This window comes from Anas platyrhynchos, chromosome 4 (assembly GCF_047663525.1).
Source record: "Anas platyrhynchos isolate ZD024472 breed Pekin duck chromosome 4, IASCAAS_PekinDuck_T2T, whole genome shotgun sequence".
In the NCBI taxonomy this organism is placed as follows: Eukaryota; Metazoa; Chordata; class Aves; order Anseriformes; family Anatidae; genus Anas; species Anas platyrhynchos.
Genome location: NC_092590.1, coordinates 19,598,154 through 19,621,070, shown reverse-complemented (window position 1 = coordinate 19,621,070; position 22,917 = coordinate 19,598,154). Strand labels below are relative to the sequence as shown.

The 22,917-nt window shown below is 44.1% G+C and overlaps 1 protein-coding gene across 6 annotated transcripts in view; it reads right to left on the bottom strand.

Annotated features, from left to right (window-relative positions):
- Positions 1 to 512: 512 nt before the first annotated feature.
- The window catches only part of SLC20A2 (solute carrier family 20 member 2), a 55,379-nt gene continuing 32,974 nt past the window's right edge, over positions 513 to 22,917 (bottom strand). For 5 of the 6 annotated variants that reach the window (XM_027456129.3, XM_027456130.3, XM_005025118.6 and 2 more), the window contains exons 6-11: positions 21,693 to 21,809; positions 20,828 to 21,031; positions 18,800 to 19,388; positions 7,399 to 7,584; positions 6,605 to 6,689; positions 513 to 1,991 (exon numbers count right to left, since the gene is read on the bottom strand). In XM_027456129.3, the coding sequence (XP_027311930.1) occupies positions 1,827 to 1,991; positions 6,605 to 6,689; positions 7,399 to 7,584; positions 18,800 to 19,388; positions 20,828 to 21,031; positions 21,693 to 21,809 (1,346 nt within the window). In that variant the 3' untranslated portion in view covers positions 513 to 1,826. Of the gene's footprint in view, positions 1,992 to 6,037; positions 6,123 to 6,604; positions 6,690 to 7,398; positions 7,585 to 18,799; positions 19,389 to 20,827; positions 21,032 to 21,692; positions 21,810 to 22,917 lie in introns of all 6 variants that reach the window. The other variant, XM_013104704.5, reaches the window with a different exon arrangement.

Here is a 22,917-nt window from a genome sequence, read left to right as displayed (position 1 = left end):
CAGTCCCAACCTCAGCACACGTGGCAGCCATCACTCAAACTGCCTCTGGCTGGATAGACCACAGTAGGTGATCACTGCATATGGGGGCATCAGCTGTGGAATGGGGCTGCACTTTTGACCCTGGGATCCTGTTCTGATTTTCAAGCTGTGTACATTGTGGTTTTTATACATTGTGATAGACTAAAATGCTGAAATTGTTTCCTCCTCCCCTCCAGCATGTTATACTTGCATGTCTCCTCTTTTAACTTCACTGCTGCTTGTTAGCAACTCCCCAACAGCCAGCACAACCACACTTGGTTACCTTTCCTTTCTTCAGCTTTCTAGGACTTTCTTTACACTTTTCAAATTCATTACAAATATCGCTGGGAACAATGCAGTGTTCTCGTGGTTGGCAACATGGACACCACCTTGGAGATGGCACGGCCCAGGGAGCTTTTTCTGCTTCAGTGCCCTTTCCCATCACAGCTGATGTGGTTGAATGACACTTGAAAAAACTGAAAGGCAAACAGTGATCGGGGCTGTTTATCTTTTTATTATAAATTTAGTATGAATGACCAATGGAAAAGTCACAATGGAGTACCAAGACCGTTTATCAAAATTTTAGCAGCATTTAAACAGTAATAGATTCCCAAACCTCCTCCAGACATGCCTTGCCCTTCACCTCCCACCCACTGAACAGTAACCTTCATTAAAATGTGCTTTCCGAAGCCGTGCAGGGATTTAGCTCGCCATCTCCTGTGTCAGTCCCCTGAGCTGCTGTGAAAAAACGCATCCTGAGCACTGGCTACCAGCAGCCGAAACCCCCAGCCACGAAAGCAGGGCTGGGCTGGTTTCCTGCCCCAGGCAGCCGTGCCAGGCAGCCCCGTTCCTGGTGGCTCACCAGATGGAGATGGAGGAGACCGATGGTCCATGCTGGTGCCAAGACTGATGGCAGGACAACAGGGCCGGGGCTTGTGGGGAAAGGAAGGAGGTGAGCAGTGAGACACTTCACAAAATGAAGTCTGTGTACTGCCAGCTAACATGGACGACAGTGTTCTGCCTACTAAGCAACAAGAATGAGTAGAACTAGCTTTCTTATGTGCTTTTTGCTTGTTTGTTTCATTTTTAGTTACATTAAGACATGAAGAGTACAATCCCAGCCTTGCTGCTGGTAGCTCAGTGAAATAACATTAAATTAGAGGTGGAGAAACACAACACACACCCACACGTGTAGACAACAACGTATTATTGGCAAGCTATTCCCCTGCTTCTTTGGTACTTCCTAAACTTTCTTATCCAAAATATATGAGGGAAATGCACCACTTAAGAGTTACTGTTTGTAAGTATTTACAAAGCCATAACCGTTACGCTATGATACACAAAGATCAATATGATATGAACAGTTATCTTATGAAAAGCACTTATGCACATTTTGTTCCAGTATCTTAATAGCTTTAAAAAAAGTCATGTGTTATGCAGTCCTGTACCTCGCTTCTTCTGATATCAAATGGACAAGAAACATTTCCTAATCCATACTCTTCTTCAAAAGATTAAAAAATTGCCACCAAAATGATACACTATGTACAAATTTTACTAAATATTAAATTCTAGGCAATTATTTTCACCCCACTAATAATATAACTTAGGTATTGTTACCTACTATATGCATATATATTTCTTTAATATATAAGAAATGGCACCACATCACCATGTCACCAATATGACACATTGTTATATACAGCAGATAAGAAGTTAGATACGGAAGATGGAACCTCTCCGACCGGTCCTTTCAAGGGAACGCTTCTCCCCTCGGTACTAGCTTGGCCACTTCCCCTTTTCTCAGCTCTTCAGACGTAAGGCAGGATACCATACACCAGCAGCGCCATCACCCCGGCGCTGAACAAGCCAGCCACTGGGACAGTCACGAACCAGGCCAAGAAGATGTTGCGGAAGAGGCGCCAGTCGACAGCTTTCCTGGAGCGGATCCAGCCGACGGCCACCACAGAGCCCACCTTGGGAGCACGGGAGGGAGAGAAGGCAAATGTGAGGGGTACATCCCAGCGCCCCCAGTGCGCCCGCAGTTGCACCAATGCCAGTCAGCTGATACCAGGCGATGCTCAAAACTGGGGCACTGAGATGAAGGAGCCTCTGGTGACGATAAGCACCTCCAGTCAAGCCCATCACTCTGTGCCCTGTTAGGAAACCCAGCCTTTCTGGACCTGCCAGCAAGCAAAGCATCCAGAGCTAACATCCTCCCTGCATAAGAATACATCGGCCTGATGCTAGGGGGCGTGCAAACTACACTGAGAAGTCTGGCTTCAAGTGGGGAATGGGTTAACCACCAAAATATCCTGCACTGCTACCAGGGCAGCTGGAGAGATCGGTATTTTCGATGATAAAGCACACTGCAGTATGGGCAAAGCTATTTTCTCTCAAACGTGTTTTCAGTTCGTGAACTCGGATGTGAAACCAAGCATATTATTTTTTAGGAAAGAAATGTGTTGAGAAAAAATGCTTCCAATGCAAAGTGATGCAAAAATATGGTAAAAACTTCAGAAATGCTTTCCTTTCTGCCCTGGAAGTGGCATTCTGCCATTAACAAACCTATGTATATCCATGCAGCTCTATTCAAAGCAGATGGTAAAGCAGCAAGAAACGTGGAATGAATATTCAGTTTTGAACAAAATGAAACTCCAAGACACGGCTGGGCTTCTGTTCCCTTTCTGCAGCCTGAAATGCCATCCCTGCCTCCTCTTCCCTGCTCATTTTCTTAATGGACGTATCAGTCCCTGCCTATAGATTACCAAGGGACTGATGTGCAGAGCTAGGGAAATGATAAACGCCGGAGTGTGAGATAGGACAGGGACATCCAATCCATCTTTTGTTAATATCTATTTAACTTCTTACTACTGCCTAACGTTTCTTTTTAGAGATGAGTGTTCTTTGTTGAGGACCTTATCACTCTCACAAAGTCAAATGCTCCTGTGATAGAACAAGATAAAATTGACCTTGATACTTTAGGACTGGAAAGGCCTTGGCTTAAAGAAAGTGTGAGATGTCATTATGGAGGAGCAGACCCAATGCTTTGAAGGTCAGCTTCAAGACTGTGCCAAAGGACTACTGTGAAATTCCCTGAAGGACTGCGCCTTACAGGAGGTGCAAATCTAAGGGAGTGAAACAAAAATTTTTGGTTTGGTTTGTTTATTGTTTTGTCTATAGGTTATAAAACTTGATCCAATAAGGAAATGTGCTAAATAATATTTAATCTGGATACACCGTGACTGGACAATGTGTTAGGCTGTGCTTAGGAGGTGGAGCGTGATGCCTGTGCCTTGTGGGAATCTCAAGAAAAGCAGCACCTTGCCCAACTGAAAGGAACCCCCCACTTCTGAGTATCTCAAAGCGTTAATCCAAGGAAACAGTGCTTTTTCCAGCAGCTTGGCTGTTAGGCTCTGCTTTATATTTTGCAAGTTTTTAGCACCAGTCTGGCATGCTGTGACAAGGAGCATTGCTTTCTGAGCAAGCCTGCAGTCTACGTACGGTAATCTCTGAGTCCTTCCTGAAATTTAAAAGGTATCAGCAATGACGGCATTGGTAATCTGTTTTAAACATCGTTAAAGTTTAGTTGATTAATAGTGATTCGGATGGACTAAAGGTTAGGAGAGTAGCTAAAACTTTGGTGTAGGGCAACTACACCAGCTGTGGAATTTCAGATGACATCTACTTCGAGATTGGTTTGAATGAAACCAGTGCAGTTTGCCTTCAGTATGCTCTGCTTAGAGCAGAACAACAGGAATTACAGAAATACATTTGGCTCCCTTATTTCCGTGCAATGATGCATCAAAATCATACTCAGACTATTTTAATTTCATAATAGCAACACAGAGAATATTTACTACCCCCTCCCAAACAGTAAGGGCAAAACAGAGCTGACAGCATGACCTCAGCAAAGTTGCTTTTGCACACAAAAAATCCTAACTCCTGCACTCTATCTCAGTATGTGAACACATTGACTCCCTTACAGCTGAGAAGTATCTGTTTCTAGATCTCACACTGTGTAATAAACAACAGGCACTGTGTGTAAGCCTCACCACTGACCACTTGCCTACCTGGGAAGAAGATGGGGTAGGCATGTATTCACAGCACACCAGCTTTTCCATGATAAACCTCAAGAGAGGCTGAACAGCCAAAATAATATTTCTGCTGGTTTTTAAAAAAGGCATTTCTGTCTCAATGGCAACTGCTTCTCTGGTGTGTCTGCAGCAAACTCTGCAGTGAGAGACATTTCCCCATGGAGTGAACGACAGTTAATTGTTCCTTTCTACCTTCCCTGGGCCCTTGAAGGAAACAATGTACACATCTATTCTAAGTGCTTGCTTTATCTTTCGTTGACCAGTTGGTCTCTCAACTCCAGACCTCGTTTTGCTGAAACATGGAATGGGGTGTAATAACGTGACATCCTGGAACAGCCTAATCCTATTGAGAGGTGGATCTTCCCATTAAGAACATCCCATCTAATTATACATGGCAAACTGCAGGTAGCAGGCACAGCCTAACTGCATTAACTGCTTTTATGGAAGTAATTTTCAAAGAGTTATTGTGCCCTGCCCTTCAAAAAGACCAAGCCTTTAACTGTGTCGAGTCAATGAATACATTCTAATGCAGCCCTCTCATTAGCTGATGGCTTCCAAGAAATTTCCCTTTTACATTCAAAGTCAGTCTATTTGTCTGCACCAAAGTGTATTTTCTCTTTTCTGACAGCTGACAAAATGCTCCAGGCACACAGGGCGGATAATCAAAGCTGCATTATTCTCCCTGGCAAATTCTTCTTCTCATTGGGCATTTGACTTACAGTCAGCTGAAAGGGAAGTGTTTTAGGGGTAGCATTTTCACAAGTGGCTCATGTTGTTATTATTTCTTCCCCTGCTCAAATCAGAGGAACCGGAGTTAGGCCAATACTGGGAAATGTGAACAGCCTTTCAGAGCAGCCCAGGCTTGGCTACTGCTCAAAGGACTCTACAGCAGAAAGAAAGAAATGATTTTGCAACTGGGGAGCTTTCTGAAGAAATGGTTTTCACTAGAAAAGGCCAATTGAACTAACTCTGGGTGTTCTGCAGGATGTGTGCATTTCAAGACTCTTTCAATGTCACAGGCGAGCCTGCCTGGCGTCTCGCCGTCTGCCTGCCACGCTGCGGGGCAGTGAGCCCCAAAATCCTGCACTAGCAGAGCTGGGAGAGCTCAGAGGCCCCCAGGGTGCAGCAGCAAAACCCACAGGATCTGATCCTGCTAGGGCTTGGTGGTGCATCCTAAAGCAGAGGGCCTTGCAGCTCTGATTTCAGGGGGTCCTCCCCATACCCTGCCAGAGGGTGAGGTGTACAGTCAGCTCTGAGTGCCCAAGAATGCAAGCAAAGGGAAGAGAGAAGGAATATTTGACATAGAAATTTGCTGGGGAACCAAATTCCAAATGCCCACCGTGTTCTTCTGGCAGTGCAAATGTCCAAGCAGTCTGTGTTGCCTACAAGCCCTACACATTTTCTCCTACTGCATATGACACAATCAAATTCTGCCCTTTACTGAGCTTATCTACAGTTCAAGCTGGGCTTTTAAAAATATATACATATATATGTGCTCAAAGAACAAATTACAGGGGGCAGATTCTGTATTATAATGCACAAAAGTGAGGATGAGTTGGTTTAAAAGAAGAGAGACGTTAAAATATTAGCGTAAGGATGTAACACTGCTTTTCATCCAAGCGGCTGTAAACTACATGTAACCTGGATCACAAAAACTACCAGCCTATGTTATTTTAAGAAGTCTATATTAGTTCAATACGATCAAGCAAGGATCAAAGACATTCCACACTTTTGTGCAATTACTTGTAATTCCGACTTTGCTCAGCTGCACTTGCTTTAGATGCAGTCCTTGGTGTTTTGCAATCACTGTCTGCATGGTGCATCACATAATGAAGGCAATCTGCAGCAATCGGTATCTCTTGTATTTTGTTATGGTTTGTCCTAGTGATGTGATTTACTGATGGGATCACTGCAAACTCCAATACCTTGCAATGGGTGGAGCTTATTGGAATACCCACATTTGAGGCTACAAGTACCGTTAGCGCACACATTACTTCAATGCAAAATCCACTGTGAAGAAATAAAAAAAAGACAGATGGAAAACCTGTAGTAAAAGAGTTATATGCAGGAAATCCCATGCCATGCACTTATCAAGAAAGTGAAGTATAAATGATGAATGGTGTGCAGCCTCTGAACAAGGGAGAAACGCTACATGACCAGGTTCAAATGGCACCTTTGGAGGGAACCAGGCTCTTCATTGCCACATACCCCTGCAATTGTTTGGTTTGAGATTGAGGCCATGTGCCAGTAAGTGATGTTTTTCCTCAACCACTGCTAAGGAGTCCACGCTCAGCTGGCTGTCTTGCCCAGTTGCAACAGCTTTACTGTGACAACTCCAGTCCATTTTTTTAGAAGCCTGATTTGTTTTAAAGGCATCTTCCCCTCTCCGTGTTTCCCTTACAGAAATGTGCCATTATCCACTGGTTCGAGCAGCACAGTTTAAGGTGAACAGTCCAGACTGCCCTGACTGCAGTCTCTCGGCGAAGGCATACCTTGCAGTGTGTAGTACTGACAGGAAGTCCAACATTGGAAGCTACCACAACTGTGAACGCCGAAGCCAACTCAATAGTGAATCCACTGCGGGAAGCATAAGAAAACACTTCACAATCACTCTTTGCATCAGCTTGGACTGATACCATGCAGTGTGCCAAAGTCTTACCCGTTTCTTCTTCAATCGTTTATCTCCGACTGATTTTTGTCACAGAAATAAAGTTAAGAGAGTAAGGAACTGCTGAATAATGGAAACAGTACAGGCTAGTCACCTGCAGTAAACCGGCAGCACGGCTCATTGCGTCAGGAACTTTTGCTAGTCTACGCTGCAGTGAATCATGCCTAATTAGTGATTCAGCTAAGCACCAGCAGAGGTCTAGTATGCATCAAGGACAAAAATTACTGTAATGAATACATATGTTTTTAATGGTCTGAAGCATACTGGGAAAGCCATTGTATACTCGCCACTTCCACAAGCACCTTCTGGCATGTTAGTTAGGGCACCAGCAGAAGACTCTGCTCACGTAGACTATGTCCAAACCCACTCCATGTTAGTTTACAAGGATATCTTTTCTTTCTTTCTCCCTCTCTTTTTTTTCATCCTTTCTTTCTTTTTTCATCCTTCCTTCCTTTCTTTCTTCCTTCCTCTTTTTAGAAAGACGCAGAAGTCGAAGCCAGGTTATCATTAAAATCAAAGCACAGCAAAAACAGCAGACAGACAAAATACTAGAGCAGCAGTTTCCCAGACTGGTTCACACACAAGGTTCATACAGCGTTACGACAACTGCGCGCCTACCTTGATGGTGTGATTGGAGTGAGGTCTTTACCCATGGTCTGGATAACTCTTCTACCCCAGACCCAGAGACCCACGCAGATCCCAACGCCTCCATAAAACAGCAGCCAGACAGGAGTTGACGCCTCTTGCATGACACCACCTTGCTCATAGATCAGCCAGAGCGCGACAAGCGGACCAATCGCATTGCTGGAGAAACACAAAAACATTGCCTGAGTTATAAAAATACAGGTAATTGCCTTGAATGGGATTTTTTTTCTGCATGATTTTTCTCCACAGTGCATGCAGCACTGCTCTGAGTTGGCCTTACAGGCAAAACATTTTCTCACTTCTGAAGGCTGCAGCACCGGACTCTTATCGTGTTGCTTTTTCGGATGTCACTTCACCACTGATAACTATACTAAACACTGGAAGCAATTTGTCTTTAACAAATCATTTCCTGAAATGTCAGAGTTGGCAATATCTCATATGTCTGTTCTGGGACAAAGAAGCAGCGTTTTCAGTACTGTGTTGAAATTATCTCAGAGGTTCCCAAATCAAGAGCTCTTCACCTGTAAAATTCAAGGCTTAAATGATCTCCTTTGGGCAAAGAAGGAAATTAATGAAAAAAAATTCCATCTAGAGAAGAAGATGCAAACATTATCTAGTCTGACAACCTGCATCTTTTGGAGATACAATCAGAATGCATCCAGGAAGGTGACTTAAGTCCTTTCTAAAGGCACTGCAGAGCTGGTTGGGCTGGATCAGAGAAGACTCCTTGGTGATGCCGAGCTGGTATAAGCTTTTTTCGTTATCCCACTCTTACTATCTAGAAATACACAGAACGTCAGCAACACTGAAGTTTCCACTCCTCAGGCTGCTCACCTGATACTGGTGCCTCCAGAGCCTGGAGGCAGACTTCTGACTTTGCTTATTCCAAATCAATCATTACATTTCTCGAAACAAGAGGTCGCAGAAAAACTCGGAAGCTGGCAGACAGTTACTTTAGAGGCTTAAATACTAAAAAGCAGATAAGAACTTTGTCATCACATTTTTTTTGTTCTTTTGCTGAACCAAGTGGCTGCTTGTCCTGCTGAACAGCATTTAGCACAATTTGTAAAAGCATGAAGAGCACAGCAGCGCTGCAATCATGTCTAAATAACAAAAAGAGCAGAGCAAACCTGTCCAATGTCATTCAAAATGTTTGAACACCAACAGGAAGCTCCTCTCTTTGTAAAATGATAATGGAGAGTGGGTGGTGGCAAACGCCGCGTGCAGGACTGACAGCTATGCTCACCCTGCCTAAATTTAGCCACTGGTCTCACTCCAAAGCACATAGTTGGAGTAAGGGCCATTTTTAACATCAAATGTTGAGTGTGGTGTGTCTGAGCAACACGACACACTCCTCCTTCCTTTGTCCTGGTTCGTGAGAAACCCAGCTCCAAAACCCCAGGAGTGCTCCCGGGGCACAGTGACCAGGAAGCCACATTCCCCTGTAAACACACACAACAACCTTCAAGCCGCAAGGCAAACAAAAGTACTTGAAAATGCTCTTTGATATGAAAAGGAATGAATAATTCTTAAAGATTTTGAGGAAACTGCTGGAGATTAATTAGTGAGCTAACATGAATAATAAAATGCAGTGGGTTTGAAGACACTGGATAGCATGATGAAGAACTAAATACACTTTAATCAAAGAGTGATTTCCACTAGCAAAAACACTTGGTCTGATACTGTGCTTGAGTATGCATTTGATTTGTTGAGTTTTTGTGAATGTGTGAGTGAAGTGATGATATGTGAAAGGTCCTTAGTGTCTGAATGGAAGATTTTTTTTGCTTTGAAGGAAGACGAGATGCTCGATTAAAGCATTTCTAATTAAAGTTGGCTTGCAACTTCTTGGCCAGCATTTGCAGGTGCAGATTAAATGACATGCATGTTTTCATGCCTGATTGTGCATGAAAAAGAGGAAGTCAATTCAATGTACCTTCAGCTCATGGGTGCTAAAGGCAGCTGGGAAAGAGAGCAGCTAAAACACTGATCAGATGAATAAACGGAAAACTGATCACCCTTTCTTGTAGTGTTGTACAACATGGGGACAACCTCCCCATTGAAAATAACAAGTGCCTTTGGAGCAAGCCCAGGCACCGATTCCTGACTGTTCTGAAGAGATTATGTATCGATATTTGTCGGTCCTAATGTAAATGGGAAGACAGAAAAGGATTCAAAACCTACAGCAAAAAACTATGCTCTTTTGTACCAAAATCCAGTTTTAATTATTTGCAAATGCTACACCTCTGTGAATCAACTAAGCTTAATCCTCAAAGAAAAGGTTATTTTCTTATTGTGGCAACACCGGGCTGCTGACTTATTCCTAGCCCTGGAGGATCGGAGTGCATCATGCTGCCAAAAAGATCAGAAGAGATCACACCACCCCACAGAGGGGAGCACTTCTGATACCATCCCTGGATGGAAAGAAAGCAGAGGAGCATTGGATCAGCGCATACCGAGAAAGCCCAAAAGGTAATTTTGGATTTTGGATGTTGGAAAACATGGGTATCTACAATACTGGGTATCTACCTATATCAGAGGGACATTTCTCCTCTCCCTGTAAATTGTGCTCCATGTGGCTTAAACATTTGGCTCCTAGGAACAACTGCATCTCCCAGTCTGAATACCTGCAAGAGGCTACCAATAACCAGCAAATTGGCAGTGCCTCCAATCTACCACCTGCATGGCTCTTTGGGAGGCTCCTTCAGCTTCTGGGCTTGTTCAGTAGGTCCAGCCCCAGGGGCTTGTGGCATCAACGCTTCCTACACTAGCAGGGAACAGCCCTTGAAGAAGCCATCAGTCCTGTCCCACCACAAAAGTCCTGCCAAGACTAGGATCTTGGTACCGCATGCACAGACATTGCCTCTACCATGTGCACGCAGCCATCCCTGGGACTAGAAGAATTCATCAGTAGAAGACAACCAGTCCCATAAGGAGAGTAACAGAGGGACGAGACGTCAGTAAAAAAGGAGTTGTTAGATACTTTGCTTTAAGACCTGTTGTGGTGAACAGATGTCTCCTACAGTTGAGTGACTAAGCAGATGAACCACAAGGGCATTGGCCACATTGGGGTGTGGTTTGCGAAATATTTTGCACGAGTTCTGTCTCATTTGACTCAAGACACAATCAGCAGGAAAGCAGACCTAAAATCTTCCAAGCGTTTGGCCAAGACTCGTTTCACAAGTATTTTTAAGTTGTGATTTTTCTCTTACTCTCCCACTACAGCTCTTTTGCTTGCCATAACCAACTCATCTTCATGCTGGAGTCCCATCTGGAAAAGTCTTATCTGCGGTAGTTTAGAGGGAGAAGATAAAAAAAAATAAATCCTGCGATGGTCACCTAGGGGGACTGGACCCCTGTCTGCTTCTATCTCTGTAAAGATGCCATTAGGTTCCTATGCAGCTGAAATGCTTTTGAACACATTACTGCATTATTTAGCCGTTCGGTTAAAAAGCTGAGACGAGCTCCTCTTATCACGCTACTGCTTTAGTTTCATACATCTAATACACATTTTTCCACAGAGCACTTGCCATTGCAAGTTAATCGTATGCTGAATTTCTAACACATTATGGCGAGAGAAGCCCAGCTCCTGACCCTGTCACGAAGCACGCCCTCCATGCCCAGTTTTTTTTACCATCTCTGCTGGCTGCTCGCAGTGCGTGGCGCCGTTTGCCATCTCCAGACGCGTGACCCGGGATTAACAGCCACCTAGGGCAGCGCTTGCACTTGCAGACACGGGTCACCGCGGCGCGGTGGGGTGGCTTGGACTGTATCTGAAGTGCTTGCTGACCCTCCTGGTTATTTTGCTAGCTTTCTCGGCTAACAGAAATTGGCATGACTTCTCTTTTCCTGCTCGTTTGTGCCAGCTGAGAATCTGTCCCAAAGCATTTATAAAGCTGTTGTGAAAGACAGCACTTGACAGTGCATCTGAACTATAAATAGGGTTGGCTTCTTCTCTCCCCTGCGAGACAGATAGTATTACCAACAACAAAAAAAACATGCAGCTATCTTGGGACAGGCTTAGAAATTACCAGTTTGCAATGCACACACACGCGCACACACATGCATGAGAGCAGAGATTTTTATGTGCTCCTGGGTCACATGTGCAGGTCTTTCTCTGTAGGAACAAGGATTACAACTTTTTAAAGTAAAAAGTAAGATTTTTTTTCAGTAGTGAAAGGATGCCATCAGTTGAGTGCTCTGTAAATCACCAAACCTCAGGCAACTTGCCATAAGATTTTGTGAACTAAAAACACTTCTATTACCTAACTATTTATTGGGGGCAAAGGGGGTAGTAAGTTGCTACAGACTGTGTGATGATCACACTTCGATTCTTCGCTACCTGAAACTCAGATTGTGTTTTTGCCCCTTTTTTTCTGGTTGATTGAAAGAAGCTCAGCACGCACATTACCACTGAATCAAACCGAAGTACAAGCAAAATAACTGAGAAATCTATATTAAACTTCCAGTATTACACATACAGTTACAAATTCCCCAGTCATTCAAGTATTTTCCAAAACAGGATTTCCCAAATGACAGCAAGCTGCCCTCTGAACTTTCCACTGGGAAAATACGTGGGCTGATATTTCTGTCTTTACTGCAGTCACGCCTGGAGACATCACACAACCGAGTGAGGGTGCAGGGAAGGTATGCGTGTATGAACCAACAGGAAAAAACACGTCCTCATCTCCAGTGATATCAGATTATAAAGGCTCTTGCTTTTATCCTGGTTCCTACAACCTACAGTTTTGAAATATTGTGTACACCATAGCTCCATAACAGTGTGACACAGCTATGGCCCATAAAGTACAAGCTTTGGGCGTGTTATGAGTCATGAAGTCTACATATTTCTTCCTGTAGCTCATTGCTGTGTGTTGTAACTGATGGCCCTGAAACTGTAACTCTCTGCACATTGCAGGAGAGAGCAGATTGCATTTTACCAGGGCACAGGAATGCACATTTCTGCCATTCCCACCTCTTGGACAGACAGGGTTGGCAAAACTACCCAGGAAGAAACGCCTCTTCCAAATGGTACTGAGCTGCACCACCGGCAGGGATGAGCCATTCCCAAAAACGCCTGTGCAGCAAGGAGAAAGCCCCTCGTTTCCTTCTGCTCTTCTCCTGCTAGCCTGCAAGGCAAGAAAGTGATGGCACAGTTCAGGTGGCACCTACCTGAGCACTTCAGGACACAAGATTCACATCTACTGAGGAGACTGGCTGCACCTGCAGGATGGACTGCTATTAAAAACTGAAGAAATCAGATTTCAGGCTGCTCTTGGTAATCGTAATGGACAGATAAGCTTCCTAAATATGCTAAGTGATCTTGAATACAGCTCTCAGGCAGGAAAGAAGAAATATTCATTTTGTAATCTGGCCTTATTATAGTTCCCATAGACCCCTTATTCAGCCAGGAGACCGAATCCCACTAAGCTCTCTGCGTGCAGTGAGGTACTGACAATGTTCTGGCCCTTTCTTCCTTTCATCCCCTTGCATTTACTCTGGGAAGAAGGGAGAAGGTGAGTCCCAGTGCAGCTGGTGTGCTCTGACCCATGACTCCAGTTAAGCCTGTAGGAAGGTGAAGGGAGAAGCTTCCTTTCACTGTATTCTGGGCAAACAGGTATTTGCTAGTTTCACCTTCATTGCTTCAAATATCAATGTTTTCCCTATCTGGAAGCAATTCAGCTTCTAAATCACTGAAAGAATATCTAAAAATATATAAATACTAAATATTTTTACTCTAGGTCTGAAACAGTTTTAATTCCATCTTCAATAACATAACCTGAACCATCTGGGCAATACAAGAGTTGTTCTTTGTCAAGCCTGAGCCTGTGCTGGTAAAGTCCTGGCAGCCACCTCTAGCATTGCTGGCCAGTTCCAGCATGGACAACCTGCCTGAGATGCCAGAGGGATGCCCAGCTGGCTAACCAGTTCCTTGTGCTGGAGCTGCCCGGGGTTAGCCATACATTTTCCCAGTTGTTTGGATGTGCTGTGGGGCAAAAGCACCATTTGCTCCCAGCTTTCTCATTCCTGACCCCATAGCAAAGCACAGGAGATGCTTATGGGGCTGTCGATTCTCTCCAGCATTGCCAAAGCGGCCTGACAAACTCCCCTGGCTTTCAGGAACAGCTTAATTCAGGCTTTGGTACGCAGCGTGGGCCCTACAGCTTCGGCGGCTCTCCCACTGCCCGCACCTATACAGTAACTCTGTAGGCTGCTGTGGCTGCGGCACCGAGCTGTGGATCATCGGGATTCCTGCTGAACAAACCTGTATTTACAGAAAACAAGCTCAGTCCAGCTCAGCCATAGGTGCATATAATCCCCGATGACCAACAAAGCCCAGCCTCTCTGGAAAGCTGGCTCTGAACAAGCGTTTAGGAAGCTGGCAGCTCTCCCCCTGTCACGCTCCTGGCCTGGGGCTTTTATTTTCCATCCTGCCCTTTTTATTCTCCCGTTGCCCTTGCGATGACCTGACGTGCTCCCTTTGTGCTTGGGTGCTGAGCCAGTGCGACCTGCTCGCTCGGCGCCGCTGATTAAATCCAACAACAACATTTTTTCAGAGGTTCTGTCCCAACACATTTCGTTGGGATTTTAAATTCTTTAGATTTCATTCAGCCCATGTGCACCGGAGTGTCACAAGGCTCCGGGCCCAGCTCGCTTGGGACCAGCCTTGGAAGGCCTCCAGCATCCTCCGCCCAGAGCTGCCGAGGGCTGCAGCAGGCGGGCAGGAGGGGATGGTCCGAACAAAGCAGTCACCCAAATAAGGAGCTTCCACGGCTCCCTCTTTCTTCTAACACACAACTGCCCCAGCCTGCATCCCCGTCGCTATCGGCTCAAACACCAGCCACCCACATCGGTGCCCACAGCAAAGATTGCTGGTATCGCCTCGATGCTGAAAGGCATCTCTGAAGAGACTGGGGTCTAGTGAACCTCGTGCTGAGTTCTGAAGTCAAAGTCAAAATCCTAATTTAACTCTCCCTAGTCCAGGGAAAAGGTCTGGGCAGTGAAACAAGGGAAATTCCCACGTGATTCTTTCCCACTAATGTGTTATCCAGACCATCTGAGGCACTTCTGCTCCATCAAGAGTTTCAGAGCTGCAACATGGCTCAGTCCATGCCATACACTACTGTCTTGTGTTCCAGACCTGTTCCAGACCTAATCAAACATTTAACTACATGCAGCTTGAAATTGTTCTGTTAGATTTTAATTTTTCTCTCTCTGCTCCTCTGATCTGCTCCTGTCCCTTCCAGGCATAGCAGCAAACAGCCTGACGGAAAATAAAGAGAACACGTGGGAGGAAAGACAGCTCTGGGACACGGAAGGAAAATGGAGGAGACGAGTCCAAAAAAAAAGATGTGGATGAAGTAGGTGTTGCCCTGAATGTATGAGTGAGGAGCTTAAAACCAAATGCGGAGGAAAGCTGGATTTTAATGACATGATTCAAGGATGAGAAAGAATAGGGAAGCAGCAGCAGCACTTAAAATGAACAGAAGGAAGGGGAACGAGGGAGGGAGAGGAAAAAATAGCAGTGCTCGGTGGAAGACGTATTGCCAACGATGGCTTTCTCACTGAAATGTGGACAGAAAGATGTGCTATTAGCTAGGTCCTGCTGCATTATTTTTAAGATTGTACATTGCCTCCTGAGCTCTGCAGATCTTTATGTGACATGCTGAGGATCTGAAAGCCCACTAAGAAGTGTTTTGCTCTGCTAGACACAGACTGGCAAAATGTCTGTGCTACATCACCCACAGCATAGATACCTGCAGACCCTGAGCGTTGTACCAACTCAGCCTTTTTATCACACAGAGGGGTCTTTAGTTTCTAATGTTTAGCTGGAACTAAGTACAATTGTAGGGATGGGTCCCTTTGCAAACCAGGATCAGATCTCATACCCATGGCTGTCCTCTTGCATTTCTAGCAGCTGACAAAATTAAGCTAACTTGTTTTTTCAGTTTTGCACTTACATGAATTCAGCTTAAAAGAGATCTTGGAATAAAAAGCATTTAATAAAAACATATGCTTGCTAGCAAGTTTGGTAAGATCACACTGACGGAAGTAGAGATCTGGAAAACACAAAATAATATGAATTTTCAGGAAAGGATATTGCCAAGGCAACAAGCCAGTCCAAATGGAGAATTCTGGGGAAACTAGGCTATTGATGCAACAAATCATACTGCACAGAGTCTAAACCTTGTCTTTCACTGCTCCCAGCTCCTACCAATGACCAAAAGTTGGGGTTGTTCAGCCTGGAGAAGAGAAGGCTCCAGGGTAACCTTACAGCAGCCTGCCAGTGCCTAAAGGGGGCTACAGGATAGCTGGGGAGGGACTGTGTTAGGGGGTGTACTGACAGAACAAAGAGAAATGGCTTTAAACTAAAATAGGGTAGGTTTAAATTTTATAGAAGGAATAAATTTTTCACTCAGAGGGTAGTGAGGCACTGGCACAGGCTGCCCAGAGAAGCTGTGGATGCCCCATCCCTGCAGGTGCTCAAGGCCAGGCTGGATGGGGCTTTGGGCAATCTGGTCTGGTGGGAGGTGTCCCTGCCAGTGGCAGAGGGCTTGGAACCAGACAGTCTTTAAGGTCTCTTCCAACCCAAACTATCCTATGATAACTCCAAATTTGATTTCTGAACAGACTACATCCTTACAGATCACTTCAAACAATCTCTACTACCCTTTTCTGTGACAGAAAAGGCAAGTGATGCTTGCATGAATATGTCAGACCTCAAGGAATATCTGTAGACATCATCCAGAGGGTATAAAAGAGTGGCAGGGGCACTTACTGCTGTAGGCTGCAATCTTTCTGCAATGGTTTTTCCTCAGAAAAGGAACAAAGGAAATCCATTTGTTTGCTATGCAAGTTAGAAGCTCTGCAGGACTACCTGACACGAGAGAAATCTCTGCATAACCAAGTGCTGCCTCCTTGGCATGATGTGCTGAACGTGTTTGGATTTCCAGTGGGATTTTGGCAGGGTCCCTCAGCCAAGGCCCTTCAGGAAATTAAGCTGCCGTGGGATGAAAGGCAGGCAGTCTCAAAAAGGCAACCTGGAAGAGATGCAGAAAGCGCAGCAAGAGCAGGACAGCTCCCTTATAGGCATCAGTTAAACAGACTGGGATTCCTCCTCATGGGCAAAGAAATAAAAAAAATTAAAAAAAATTTAAAAAAAATAAAAAAAAAAAATAAGGGGAGAGCTCAGAAAGCAATGGGACAAAGTCCTGGGATAAAAAGCCATCAAAATAGAGCTGTAGACAAGAAGCTCTGGAACGTACATCCCCTTGGCCATAGATGCTGGGAGGAAGAGTACATGAGAAGAAATATTGGTGCTTTTTGTCCTTCTCCATACATTTTTTCCCCTTGGCACCTGCTGCTGGTCACCACCGGAGCTTGGGTACCAACCTCCCTGGGTCTTTGCTCTTGCCCAGTATGCTCAGAGCAGAAATCCTGACCAGCAGAGCACATCCAAGAGAAAAGAAAGTCACAATGGTGTCCTCTGATCCAGAGGGAAGACATAACTGTGTGAGGGCATCTTGGACTCCTTCTGGGAGCCAGATCCCTGTAATGAAGTGAGTAATAACAAGAGCGTGGACAAGAAGGCTCTTCAGAAAGCATTATTCTGAATTCCCAGGACACTGTCTGGATGGCAAGGGCAGAAACATGTTTTTAAGTGTATTTGAGATGAGCCGTGAGTTAAATTGGGTGGCTGACAACAGCGAGGAGCAATAACCGTTCTCGCTGTGTGGGATGGTGTTTGCCCAGATGCCTAAGGAGGACTATGAAAGCTATGAATGCTGTAAAGCCCCTCTGCAAATGCTGAAACCGACACCAGCAGCACACAGCTAAAACTGCAAGAGTTCAGCAAGAAGGAGGCTCAGCACAGCCCAAGCTAACCCGAAAAGATTGCTGCTTCTACAAGGAGTTCCTCTGAGCACACTGCCGCAGGGGGACTTCAGCACGGGACTAAAGTGGATCAGTGCAGGCTTGGGAAGAGGCAATCCAGCCCAGTCCTAAAGGAAAAGAAGTATGCCATTTTTCCAGAGGAAAAACACACAAACCAGCCTTCAGCCACGTGCCATCAAGAGGGCTGGGAGCAATGCAGCTGTGTAGATGAAATAATGTTGAAAGCAGGTGAGCAATGTGAGTGCAGACAAGGAAGGCAAAAAAATGCTCCACCCTGAGCCTACTTCCTCAGTCCTTTGATCAAAAGTCCTATACATCACTGAATTAAAAAAAAAAAAAAAAAAAAAAAAAAAAAGAGGGAAACAGGTGAACAGGTAGTCAAATGAGTGAAATGTATGGGTGTTTCTCCAACAGGGCATGACCAGGCAGTGGAGGGCAAAGAGGTGCAGATAAACATTTCTAAGAGACCAGCTCCAAGATTTTATCAGCTGATTCAATACAAGCATGAGGAAAGACTCTCAGAGGACAATCCTTTTCCCATATTACTGGGAAACGATGTTAATGCCACAGGGTTTAAGGACAAACACACTTAAGCCAAATGGTTGAGGGATAGACTCACCGGCTTCCTTTGTCATAAAAAAGAGTTATTCAGCAGTGACAGCAGCTGTGGATACAACTCCTGCCAGGAGATGGGAATCTTCTTAACTGAGTAGATTTGCCGTAGCCCATGTCCTCCCTCTGCATGGGCCACAAGAACATACCCAGACCTACTAGGGGTTATCTCCTTTTTTTTTTTGGAAGAGAGCTGTGGCAGCTGGAGAGGTTGCATGTGTAGTTTATACATTTCAAAATAACTCCAAGGCTTGTTAGATTTTTTGGGCTATGTAGTGATACACCACCTCATATTGTCCTCGACCCTGCTTGTGGCTGGAAAACTCAAAGCAAAAGCTTCAGCAAAGGGAGCTTTATAAAAGCTGGAGCAATCCAAATGAAGACATTCTTCACACACCTCTTCTTGCCATGCAATGTGATGAGAGAGAAAATTCATCTATTGATAAAAATAGCCTAAACCTCTCATTTGCTGATAGTCTCCAATCTTGCAGTTAAAATAAGCTGTGAACTCTGCAGGGCAGGGACCATCTTGTTTGTTTTCACAGTGGTCAGCATGCCAGGGCACCGATCCCTGGGGGACTCTCAGTGCTTGAAAGCTTGCCACAATTAAACCAGAATTAAACTAATTACTCTACAATAACTTAGCAGAGAACAGGAAAGATGGTACCATTGAGAAGAAAATAAACCATCAACTGAGCAGCCGACCTCCTGAGAAGCACCGGGGACATGAGTGTAACAAGCTTTGCAAGACACAGCGCTAATTATCATCTGCCTGTACAAGTTTTCTGACTGGCCACATCCCCAAGCTGTCAAACCTTGCTCCAAGATGTAAATTATAAAATCGCTGGTTTGTGAGATCTCACCCTCTTACCTGACATCATTCCCTCCATGGGCAAAGGATCCAAAACAGGCTGTTAAGATCTGGAGGAAGTGGAAAAGTAGATGGACCTGAGACGTGTCCTTCTCTTCCTTGTCCTCTTCCACAGGATCTTCTGGGGGCCGGTTAGGATCTGCGAGCTCAGAGGCCAATTTCATTTCCACTCCACCTTCTTCGGCCTCGATCTCTGCCTCAGCCACTGCATTGCAATAGCTGGAGTAGCTGTCATAGCGAACTCGTTTCTTAGAGTAGGACACTGTGTCTCCCACTAACTTCTCACTGTCCTCCGGAGTGGATGTATCTGCTGCCTTGAAGGAGGAATGCACAGGCATGCCACAAATAGCAGCTGTGTAACAGGTATAGCTGTTGTTGCGTCGTAACAGTTTGTAGTTGTTTTCTTGAGCAGGCCTCTCGTCAGTGGCCCTGTCCAGGTGCATTTTGTGTAGCAAGTCTTTGTATAAACCTGAGTCCTTGTGCACAGTGTGATAGACGTGGCCGTCACTCCTCACCTGGCCGTCGAAGCTGAAGGTGCCATTGGAGACTGGTGATTTCACAGAAGTGTGCGTCATAGAAAAGGCCCTTCCTAAAAAAGGCAGAGATTTAGAGTTGTTACTGCTCTCAAGTGCAACTTGGAAGCTCCCTCCCACTTCACAGGACGATAAAATAAGTGTAAATGACTAAAACAGCAGCCATCCTAGGGTACAAGACAAATAAGATTAATTTGCAATACACACTTTAAATAATAGAAAAGTCAATCCACCATGAAATAAATTCTCCCATTGAAAGATGGGAGTACACCAAAAGCACAAAAATAGTTTTGTTCCAGCACTGGGTCTCCCAGAAACATGCAGGAGGACCTGCAGCAAGTCACAGAGAACCAGCTACTCCAAGGTGATATTGGAAGCCTAAATCCTCAGTTCTTTGGAAAATTCACTTCTGTAAAAATTCTGGATTTGTAAAATAAGCTCTTCTTTTTCTCAGATTTCGTCTGCTTTGGATATGCCTACAAAGTATGTCAGAAAAGGTGGTCTTACTGCAATTTGATACTGAATATGAGGTCACTTTTCAAATGCACCTGTATTTAAGAGACATTTGCACAACTTAAAAACAATTTTAAAAACAGAAAACAAAAAAGCTCACATTCTGCAAAAGTATTTCCTCAGCTATTCAAGTGCCTTACATGTTTTATTTCTACGAGCATGGTTATTCCCACTGTATACATTTAACATCACTGAATGTTGTAGAATCTGTACCACAGCTAAGCTGGTATTTCTGAAGAAACTCTCTTCACTTCCTGACTCCCCACATTTCCATTGTGCAACATTCACAACCGTTTTAACTGGTTTTGAAGTGGAAGCACGCACTCAAAGAGCTTCCCGTCATGACTGATTTGATTTTGTGAGAATCAAATATTTACTAAACAAATGATGGGGTTGGGTTGTGTAGATGTCAGTAAGTGCTACCAGAGTCAACAGACTGCAAGTGGGTGGCAGGGGGGTGATCCCGCCACACAGAACAGAAAGAACTTTATGCACGCTAGCATACTTCTCATGAATATATTTTCAGAAAACAATGCATGAGATTTTTCTAGTGGACATGCTCCAAATGGTCATACATTTGTCAACTAAAACCCAAATCTTTTCATCTCCTGTGGGAACATGCTGGTAATCTTTGTGGCTGAATTTAACCTTCATACATCAGCTGTTTGTGTTCTCTATATTTTTCCATTGCTTAAAAGGACAGAAGTCCCATTAAGAATATCAAGTAAAGCAGAAAGGAAAGTCATTTCTGCTTTCGGCTGTTTATAAAATGCACAATCAGACACAAAAAAATGTAATTGTTTACAAGTCCTGTCTAGAAAATGTCACCTGTAAATAAGAATATTTCTCAACAAGTGGTGAAGATGGATTAGAGCTGGAAATTCCAAACACCAACTCACCGTTTACTACAGACCTACTTGCTGCAAGAAACCCTATCAAAACAAGGGGAAGATAAACCCTCAGTGTTGTCTTAGTTTCTTACCATATGGTACACGTGGATGGTTTCCATTCGCAATAGTATCTGATGCCCCGGCAGCTTCTGTTGCTGAGCCAGTAAGGGGAATTGAGCTCTCATCAGATGTTTTGGCACCAGGAAGCTCTTTAAAGACTGGTGTTTCTTCATCTTGAATTTTATCAAGACTTTCATCTGATATCCTTGACAGTGCAGCATCTTTCTTTAACCGGCCTAAGGAAACAACAGGACTGTAATTTTAAACCCAACCTCTCTGTCTCACTGCTTATGTTTCCAGTGTTTGCATCAGTGGCATAGATCCATGTGGATACAATAGCTTGGCTTTGTTTCATACACATTTTTTATTTATTTCTAACACTTAACTTCACTAAATTCATCTGAGAAAATGCTAGAGCATCCTATAACTTCACCAACATAGGTGCCTGAAGTAAAACACCAAGCTACTCATTTTTTAATTAAATCTGAAAATTTTCTCTGCGTTTTTAACCCCGTGTTTGCTGAAAATAGCAAAGCAAACAAGCAAAACACTGCTAGGCTAAAAGCTGCAATCAGTTCAGCTTACTGTAAAGTTTAAGAAGACACTTGAAGATAATCGTTCTGCCAGGTTTCTCTGTTCAACATTTCTTTAACAAAATATAAAACAGATTATATTCCAGGATTTATTTTCCTGTTTCTGCAAGACTATGGAAGAGGTTTTGAATTTCTTCCACTGCAGGTTTTTAGGAGCAGGTTACACAAACACATGAGGAACAGCTTCAGCACACCCTGCCTGTGGGTGGGGACTGAATTAGATGACCTCTCAAGGGCACTTCAGTTCCGAAATGAAATGTTCCACCATTCGACATCACCCGCATTTCATCACGCAGCTACTTACTTTCTATTTTTCTCTTCATCCAGGGACACACAAAAATCCAAACTAAGACAGCAAATACTAAGGATACGCCGATTGATATCAGAGCAATGGCCCACATTGGCAATACCAGTCCTAGTACTGTGAAGACACAAATAAAACCCAAACAAACTGTGAATTAGCATGACTTAGTTATCTCAAGCAATGGAAAAGCAGTCATGCAGAAGACCGTGTTCACCGTCTACTCAAATCCAACATGAATGAGCTGCTCATTTTTAACATATATGTTAGAAACAGCAAGTAGTCAAAAGGCCCAGGCCTCCAGGTCTCTGTGACCCAACTGTAACCTCATTTCCAAAACATCCTCACCAGGGCTGCTAAAACAAGTTTGTCAGGACTGTATATACTAATGCATGTTAAACTGCGTTGCCCATTAGGGTAAGTATTTTCCCGACCTTTGCTCTGGTCAATAAATCCTGCTGCTTAGCTTAATCTGAGCCATTATCTGCTTATGATAATAGCTTAATGTAGCACTTCAGAGCTGAGGTTTCAGCCCTGCTATGCACAACCGTGCAACTTGTGCTCCTCTAAGCATTGCCTGTCTTCTGTTCATCCAGCACATTTCCTTGCTCTTGTTCACTTAAATAGTGTGATCAGTCCCTAGATGAAGAAAGAGTTTGGACTCTGACTTTTCAGACCTGCTTGTGTGTGCCTATCTTGAAATCCATGTGGTTGATTCATACTTGTTAGTAAACGTTGCCTGAACAGAAGCCTTGGAAGGTAAACATATGTTGTAAACATATATTTCCTGTGTATCAGAGACCCACCTTCTCATTCACGCTCTTTAGAGACTGCTAAGCTGAAACAAAAGGGACATTAAGATTCTTATTTCTTTTATTTTGCTTAATGAGTCACTGCAGACTGCCTGACCTACTTCTGCAGTACAATTAGTCAGGAAATGTTGGTTATACAGCTGATTTACTGTGAAACATCTTGGATACCTAACCAACGAGGATATTGACTTAAGAAAAAATCACAGCTGAGTTATGCTTCCTTTAAAGAGGGATCTTTGCAAGCTTTTCATTCATTTCAATGATGTTATGCTATCAAGCAGAGTCCACAGAATGCATTTATTTAGTTTGTCAGGTTTTAGAGAAAATGGATTTCTATTCAAAAAAGGTCTCTTTCTAAACCTATTTTTTAATTCAGGAGTCTCTCTTCACTTGCATGATCATTCATGGCTCTGGGC